The following is a 9062-nucleotide window of genomic DNA, read 5'->3' on the forward strand; positions in this document are numbered from 1 at the left end:
AGTTTAAAATAAACGCCGGGGGCGTTTATTTGAGAAAATACGGTAAGTGGGGCCGGCTTGCGCGGTTTTGCCGAGATCTCAGAGATCATTGTTTCTTTAGCGTTTTGGTCGACGATAGTCGATTTTGAATCAAGCTGAAGTAGCCTTATATTGTCACACATTTTCATCCACGATTTGACTGTTTCAACTACCTCATTATAGGAAATTAACGATACATGTTATTAATGCGAAGGCCACAATGGCAAAAAGGCCACAATGGCAAAAAGGTCGAGACACTTAAATTGGCGAAGCCTGCAAACGGAAACTTTGGTGACTTTACTAAAGAGGATGTGGCCAATTTACAAGCTAAAACCCAGTATTGTCAGTATTAAAATCAGAAGAATGATCAAGAATGGTGCTAGTTGAAAGACAGAAAGATATTTTCAAGGATAGATAGTTGCAGTTCTAGACATTCAAAATTTAATTGTTTTGATATATAATATATATAGTATTAATTTTCGCGTGTTTAAATTTCGCGCAATGTTTTTTTCGCGCGTATTAAATTTCGCGATTATTTTAAAATCAGACGCGAAAATTGATAAGATTAAGGCAACTCGAGGTGAAGAAAGTTGTGTTCCATGAATTGTTAATAAAAAAAACGTAGATTGAACAATGTGCGAAATAAACGCGTTGGATCACCATTGCGCCCCTCATTACGGCTTGTATCGCCGCTGTTGCGGGTGTTTCGCCCCAGATCAGCCTTACGAGTAGACCAACGCCCTCTTTCTTTTATTTTGAGCTGGTACTAGGGTGGGAAGAATTCTGGAAGTCGCAAAATAAAATACTCTTTATCAAAACACGAATAATATGAGAAAAAAAAGCTCTGCTGTTGATGGAAAGTGTCCAATCGTCTCTTTGCGGTTTTGTTGGCGACCGCGAGGACGGGGACGTACCTAGGATTTTTTGTCTGCGGCGTTAGTTTTCTTAGTTTTTAAGTTTTCCTAAGTCCCCCCCCCCCCCGCTATATGCGGCCCTGAAGGAGTGTTTATAATAGCTGATTTCGGATATGAAATTTGTAAAATTCGACTCCGACCACGCAAACAGATTACTTATTCTTCTTGAAACAAAAGGGCTTTTAATGTGTTTGCTTTAGTAGCTGTCGCAAGGTAGCTGAAAAGTGCAGCCAGACTATTTCCCATTTGAACTGGGCAAGCGCACCCAAAACTTTATTGAAAGAAACCAAGGGATTAGAAAGCAGCTTCTGTGGCAAACACAGCAAAAAGGGCAATTTTATGCTGCCTGCATGGTTATATTTATCTGACTTTTCGCATATTTATCAAATTACCTTTGAAAAAAATTTAGTACGGCTTTCACATGATGTTCTACAGCCATCGAATTTGGCCGGAAAATCAACCGAGGTCCCCACTGGGTCTCTTCGATTTTCCTTTCTTTCCTCTTTTCGCATATATATTTTTCCTACTCGTCTAATAAAGGTGTAAAGACAAACATCTTTGGATGATTCAGCCTTTATTTGTCCTTATGCTTACATTGCACTCACTTTTATCATGTTTCCCTAATTTTATTTTATTTTTGATACAATTGAATTATTTTATTACTTTGTCTTGTTAGGGTTACAATCTAGTCCTGCCTTATGAATTCCCGTTACTTAACCAAATAATGTTTATTTTTCCAAGCATTTATTTTGTTATTAAGCTAAGGCTGTCATCACTGTCGCCATTAGTAGGGGCCCAGCTGGCGTGAACTAAAAAAGAAAAGAAAAACTTGTTATTATCGATATCCCAGGGAATATTGTACTAACCTATGCTGCTGCAAATGACTACGCTTTTCTACTGCTATTTTTGTATTTTTTCAGGTATGGGAAGAACATATCTATAATCTTTCACTGAAAGTAAAAAAAAAATGCCACACGGGGTTCTTATGCTTGGAACATTTAGGGGACTGGTATGGTTTTGTGCGTATCTGCAATCGTATGCCGTCCATAACAGTTGGCCTGAAAATTTTACTTTTTGATAATGATACGAATATTTAACTGACGGGTCGGAGTTATACAATCATGATGCGCTCGATAAATGGATACTTACTCAATCCATGCAGCAACACCCAGCTGGAGGGGCTCCACATGATGCTTCGTCAACCCCACAAAGATAATAATCTCTTGGACATGAGTCATGGATGGCCATGGGGCTACATTGCGCATATGGCAGCCCTAGCTGCGTACACCAACCTGAAAAAACATGATAAGATTGTATATCGTGTAGTCCAGAGCTCAATTAAAAAAAAAAATGATCTAATAAACTGTTTTGCTCAAGTAAAAGCACGCTCACCATCTCCACGCTTGGCATATTCATGCATGGGGTTCCCCTGTTGGATTCCTTGACGTGCTGCACCATGCACGGTAATGGTCCCCAACATAATCACCAACAGACACAAATAAAATTTACAATCCATTGTTGAACTGCAACAGAAAAACATTCGGTATGCTTATGGACTGAGTTGCAGCGTTACACGAGCCAATTTCGAGCTCGAGGCAACCACAAGTCACGAGTCAAGACAATTTTTTTTGTAGGAAAAATACAGCACTATGTAGTGTAGGAAAAATATAATTCCACTGAAGGATAACAAAGGCATGACTTTCCTTTACAGAAGAATATTTTCCAAAAGTTCGGCTACTCGCGTCGCGATCAAATGGCGGTGAACAAGGACCATTTTCGATGCTCAAGTTTTAAAACAAAATGAGCCTTCTTCATTTGAGGAATTACAGCATCGAAAACAAAACATCAAGAGGTTTCTGAATAAAGCAAGAACGGCGGATTTGAATGAATATCGCCTGTTTGTCGAAATATGTAGTTCTATTTTGGACAGGACGAAATGAACAACTTTCTATCACTAAATTTAGAATGTACGTGTTTTATGCGGTCATAAAATTTGTACATTTTGGCGTTATCTGTGAAAATATAGGCTGAATTCTGTGCTAAAACTCGGAATCAATGGATAAATCACCGTTGAATAGAAAAATTTTAGCAAAGGTTTGTCTGCTACATCCTTCTATTAAAGTGATCTTTCCTTTTCTCGACCTTTTCGGAAAGAATATTTTTCACTATAAAGATTCCCCGATTTCGCGGGGCGATCAATCGGCGATGCCCGAACGAGTCAGTGAAGTCGACAGTTTTTAAACGACTCCTAGCGAATAAAGAGGTTTTTGATGGCAGTTAGCAAGGACAAACGATTCAAATAAACACAGCCTTATCAACAACAACAACAACAACAATTTATAACAACAATAATAATATTTTTATTATTATTATTTTATTTTCCATAAAAATACATGGCATTACCTACTTACACTTGAGAAATTATAAAGATATATAACCTAGAATCAGACAATCATTTGGAAAAAAAGTTTCATGTCTAAGAGACATTGCTTGAAAAACAAAAGCAGCAGTTGATCGACAAACAATTGTCAAGCCGAAGTAATATGCAGTCGAGTAAATCGGTGATAAAATGTTTGGACACGACAAAATAAACAACAGCGCTGGATCAAGCAGCATCAATGTGAGCCTGTTGTTAACTGTTTAAAAGACAATATATATTCCTATTGTTTGCTACAATATATATTCATATAATTTTTTCTACAAAAAGCAAACATTTTTGGCTTGACTCGAGGTTGACTCGTGACTCGAGGTTGGCACGGGCTCGCATTTGGCTCGTGTAACGCCACAACTCTTATGGACTCACAAAACGTTGTTAAGCTCTTTTTTTGACTTATGAAAGGAAACCAATTGGATAAAATTCTCACGATTTTACTGTTAAGAGCGGCAAACAACCCAAGGCTTATTTCAGTCGGCCGGTGCATTGAAAGGTTCCTTAATAACGTAAAAAACTGAAGCTATTGGATCATTTGAAATTCGTAGGCTTTTCCTTGAAACTAGGAATTTCTAACTTGTGACAGATTAAATACTGAGCACGGCGAAAAATACTTTCTTCAAGTACTGACTAAGAATGGCAAGAAATGCTTAGATTTAGCAGTTCAAGTACCCTACTTTTTTCGACTTTTTTCGACTTTTTTGCTTGTTTACAAGCAAAAAAGTAGGAGAATAGCGTTTAGTGGACTCAAATCTGAACCGGAAGGGATCGCATTCTTGTTAACTCTCAAGGGAATACTTTCCGTTGTGGGTGATCAAAGCGCGTGACTTGTAAGTGTCACTCTATAGTTGTGCTTCAGCACTTCCGTTCTTGTAGAAAAAACGTGACTTGTCAAATTTACAAACATTATATAAGAATCAAAAACGTGAGTAGCCCAAATCTTACGTCACATAACCAATTAAGAATGTAAGCGGTTCAGCGCTCGAAGGCAGTGAAGTTTTACTAGTACAAGTCTTAAGGCGCTAATATTAATTTAACCTAAAACGATTAACAACGCAAATTTGTACTCGTACAAGTCTTTCACACACTAAAACGTTGCTAATAGTTAACCAAAGGGATCTCATTTCGTGACAATTGATTATTTCTGCTGAGTTGCACAATTTAGAATTGCAACATCATCTAGCGAAGCGCACTATTACTAAAATAGATTTCGCCACATGATACCCCCCCCCCCCCCCCCCGCGTGAGTCGGACAACAATTTTAGTTTGGGCAAAGGCTTTGTATGGAGGGGACGCATTCTTGACAAGAAAAAAGGGGCGAAAAAGGCACAATGTGAGGCCAAGATTCTCGAAAGGCTCGAAAAATGATAGATTCCAAACATTTTTGCTTTAGTAAGTGAAAACAGATTGAAGGTATCCAAAAAATGGCCCAAAATTGAATTTATTAGTCGAAGATCCGGCAATAACACCTTGATTCCCACTGCAAAATTATTCAGGCTGCCGAGAAATTTAAGCGGCGGATAGCGAATTACTATCGAATTATATAATTGCAAAGGATTGCTTCATTTAGGCACCGGAAAGATCGTCGGTTGCAAGAAATTCAGAATTCTTCCCGAATTTGACGGCACTGATCGCCGGTCATCCGATCTGTTTCGACACATGATAGATAGAGGGCGAAAATATAAACGCCTTTCTAATGGAATTGACGGCGGGTTTGATTTTAATAAAGCTGTTATTTATCCCCATTACTATTACAGACTGCAGCTACAGCTGCCGAGCTCGATCAGTGTATATTAAATAGTATTTGCCGCGACAATTGTGTAACGAAATTGACCTCTTATAATATTCGGGTCAGGCAAGGGGACCGATCGGACGAGCGTTTCTTTGTGTAATTTTGTGGTGACATAAATCTGAGGTTAGCTCTGTTGTGTTGGAAAATGTGAAGAACAGTGTAAACGTTTTGCATTTCTCATAAAAATAAATGTTTTCTTTCAGCAAATCCCGGCAGCAAATCGGGCCTTTATAATCCATTCAATAGCTGAGAGTAAACATTTTACACATTTATTGAATAATCGCTCTGTTTGACAAACCTTTTGTTTCAAACCACGGTTTTAGCTTTCTACGTTGCACAGGTAAGGCTTTCTCTCGAAGTCCGAGCCAATCTGGCCATAGTTTTGTGAAACAATCGCTAAATATGCCTCCAAAGTGCCCGCCAACTGTACATTGCTCTTACAGAGAGCGGTATGTTTGTTTGAATTTTGACTCACACCGGGGGTCAAATTCTGTGACGTCATTAGTACGCTTCGCTAATTGCAACATCATTAAATGTGTTAAGTGATATTTATAAGTGTTTTTGTAGCCTGTTGTGAAATTACTTCCGGTGGAAGCAGTAAACGTTAAACGTTTCTTCTGTTCAGAAGTAAATGCATCGATCGCCATTAGAAAAATAACAGCAACTGTTTTGCTGGAAATGTAGTCGTTAGAAATGGCATGTGTAGCTGTAAGGTAAAGAATAACGCGAGGAGAAGCGGCTTTTGGTAATATCCAAACGAAAATTTACTTCTCAATGTGGGGTTAAGATTGCGTGACGAGACAAAAGGTAACTCTGTCGTGCGTAACCTAACCTGTGATCAGGCGTTATTTTTCTGCATTAGGCCGAGTAGAAATCTTTCTAACTCGAAAGGAAACAACTATTTCGATTAAACATGTTAAAGGCAAACGTCAAAGTTTACCTTTTTTAACCAAGCCAAAGTATATGAGTCGCAAAGCACCCAGTCGTCGCGACTGACAAATACAGCATTTACTCCGCGAAAATAAAAAATGCTTGAACTGAAAGACGTTTGAAGAGGGTCCTGAAGGGGGGGTACCAAATCCCATTTCCCAGCCCAAATTTTGCCCAAATCCCATTTCCCAGCCAATTTTTTGTCTAAATCCCAGTCCCAGCAGTGAAATTCACAGTGCGTGGAAAATCTGGTCTCAAGCGCATAATATCTGTGTTGTTTTTAATGTCCTAAATGTAGTCCACTCCCTGAACTTTCCCTTTGGTGCCCTACATAGGGGTTGAACCCAGGCGCAGGAAGAACGTGTCCAGAATAACTTGCATGGGCATGCTCAGAAATCTGTTGTCCCACCCACCTGCCATCAATATCGTCCCCAGAGCCTGTGTTCCCCTTGACCAGCGGTCGGGAAACCCCTACCCTGGCGGGTAGGAACGTTATGTATGGGGAACTATTATGTCCCCAATATAATAATTAGAACTATACTCTACTTGCTTAGTATATTTGATGTCCTCTAGTTCTAATTATTATATTGGGGACATAATAGTTCCCCATACATAACGTCCCTACCCCCTGGCGCAGACCAGAAGGATCGTGGCCTCTGGGGACGAGATTGACCTGCCCTTTAAAAAAGGGGGGGAAACTAAACCATATTCCACAGCACCTTTGGACACGCACGCGTACAGATGATAAATTAAAAAATTTAGTGTATGTGGATTTAGTACCTATTCTTTAAATTACGGCTTTAGACAAAGGTTACGACAACTTTTCTTGCAGATCGCGCGTTGGTTGCATAGTTGAATTTTTCATTTTAGTGAGCTATTATTACCCTAGCGTGCATGTTACATGTAAGAAAAGCCACACTTCTCTGTCATTTTTGATTGGCTTGTTTTGAGCGTGCACTCCTCTCGCACCTGGGTTCAACCCCTTTATAGGGCACAAAAGGGATAGTTCAGGGACTGGAATATCCAAAATCATGTTTTTATTTCTGCAAGTTATTATCACTAATACTGTTGAGAACATCACTTTTCATTTGTTCGCTTGTCTTGTAGAGAATTATAACTTTTTAGTAGCTTTAACTAAAGCTGTCAAGTTTTTATCCCTTACCTACCACTACCCTGACTGACCATAACTTACTATCACTTCTTTTGAATATTCCATTTGTGCCCATGATCAGTCATAGCTGTTCCACTGAATAACTTAATCACTGTCAAGAAAACTGATCGAAACTTGATGGACATTCATACAATGCAGCAGTGGTTTCGTTTCAGAGTTTTCAGCGTTTTAACTAGGTATTCTATGCCGGACTTTAAGATTATTACAGAGCGTAAAATATGTATGTTTAGTCATTTACTGACACTCTTCCCATTCCCATTTTTTGTTTCTGTATCCCAGTCCCAGTGACCCAAATCCCATTTTCCCAGTGAAACAATAGGCAAATCTCAGTCAAAATGGGCAAATCCCAGTTCCCATTTTACCCCTTCAGGACCCTCTTTGAATTCTTCCATGATATGTTCGAACAACAATGCCCAGGATAAACCTTCTACTCATACTAACCTCATGCAAAAAAAGTCGATATCTCGAAGAGATCTTTGATTAACCTTGGAAACGACCTATCCTCAAAGAAGCCGAAGTACGCTCTCAAGCCTTAGTTTTACATTGCTCGAGTGCATGCTTACGCACTATCAAAACACTCGAAAGCGATAAAAAGCGATAACATGTCAATCAACTAAATGGCGGGAAAAGCTTGTGCACGCAAACCTTATTGGCGAAGCAAAAACATGGATCCTAACGCAAGCCGACATCGTTTCTTCTCTCAACAACATTACCGAATAGAAGTGCAGTTTTATCTATTTATTAAACCAGTTTAAGAGCGACTTTTTTGTTTTACAAGTACTAAAATTCTAATAGGCATTTTGTAACAAGCATGCTTTCTATTCAATAGCAACAACTTAAACCAAAGATTTGCCGGAGCAGTACCGATTAACCAGCCACAAATGCACTTTAGTGGACGACCGCTCTTTCCTTTTCCACAAAACAGCCAGAACTTCTACCGTCCTGCTGTATTTCAACCGCCGAGCGACAGTCCACCACAATGCGACTCTCCAATAATAACGCGAACCCCATCGCCAGGTTCCTCGACTTCAGGTAGCTCAAGCCGGGCCAGCAAAACCAGTTCGGACGGAAAAAAGAAATGAAAAGCTGCTGACTGAACAGAAGAAGAAACGCGTGATACGCTCAGACTATGGAGGCCGAAGTTCGACAAGCTCCGAAGTGCGTCCAACAAGGACAAAACTATAACCGGACGTCGTAACCTTGCCTTACCAATTAACGGCAGTCTGTGCAGTATTTGAGAGACTTCTGAGATCTAACTTACCTCGGTTATATCTTTGAATAATTGTATCAATGTTGAATACTAGTAGCGTCCTATGTTAAGTGATCAAAGTCTACAGGGCGGTGATTTAAAAACCAAATTGAGGGTGTAAAGGATGGCAAACGTGTGGTCTTATTTTATTGGTTATTGATGACAATTCGACTCTGGTGATTGGCTGCATTGAAATGGTGAGCACTATTATATGCTTTTTGCCTGGGGATATACGAAAACTCTTCCACGTCGATGACATTGAAGGCGAATGCTTTCGCAAAAATACTGCGCGAAAAATGGTCCTCTAAAAGCATTTGTTACTGATGTATGTTCGCAATTGGTGTAATGAGTCTGAAATTTCGCCCAAACTCAAACGCACGACAAATTATATATAACAGCAGAAAAAGATCATAGTACTAGAAATTTTGCATGTCTCAATGCAAACGGTATTGATTTTCACAAGCACGTTGAATTTACTTATAATCCTAAATAGTTAACTGGGTTTAGAGTAAAGGAAAACCTTTTTCCGCACCAAAATGTGATGGACCTTAGTACGG

At 39.4% G+C, this 9062-nt stretch overlaps 1 protein-coding gene across 2 annotated transcripts in view; it reads right to left on the reverse strand.

Annotated features, from left to right (window-relative positions):
- Nucleotides 1–1489: 1489 nt before the first annotated feature.
- LOC144652028 (small cysteine-rich protein 1-like) overlaps nt 1490–9062 on the reverse strand; it is an 8547-nt gene continuing 974 nt past the window's right edge. Inside the window, exons 1-4 of one of the 2 annotated variants that reach the window (XM_078512077.1) lie at nt 8518–8642; nt 2325–2455; nt 2082–2224; nt 1490–1741 (exon numbers count right to left, since the gene is read on the reverse strand). In XM_078512077.1, coding sequence (XP_078368203.1) covers nt 2082–2224; nt 2325–2448 — 267 coding nt within the window. In that variant the 5' untranslated portion in view covers nt 2449–2455; nt 8518–8642 and the 3' untranslated portion in view covers nt 1490–1741. Of the gene's footprint in view, nt 1742–2081; nt 2225–2324; nt 2456–8517; nt 8643–9062 lie in introns of those variants that run through there. The other variant, XM_078512083.1, reaches the window with a different exon arrangement.

This window comes from Oculina patagonica, chromosome 1, assembly GCF_052425735.1.
Source record: "Oculina patagonica isolate OP01 chromosome 1, crgOcupat, whole genome shotgun sequence".
Classification (NCBI taxonomy): domain Eukaryota; kingdom Metazoa; phylum Cnidaria; class Anthozoa; order Scleractinia; family Oculinidae; genus Oculina; species Oculina patagonica.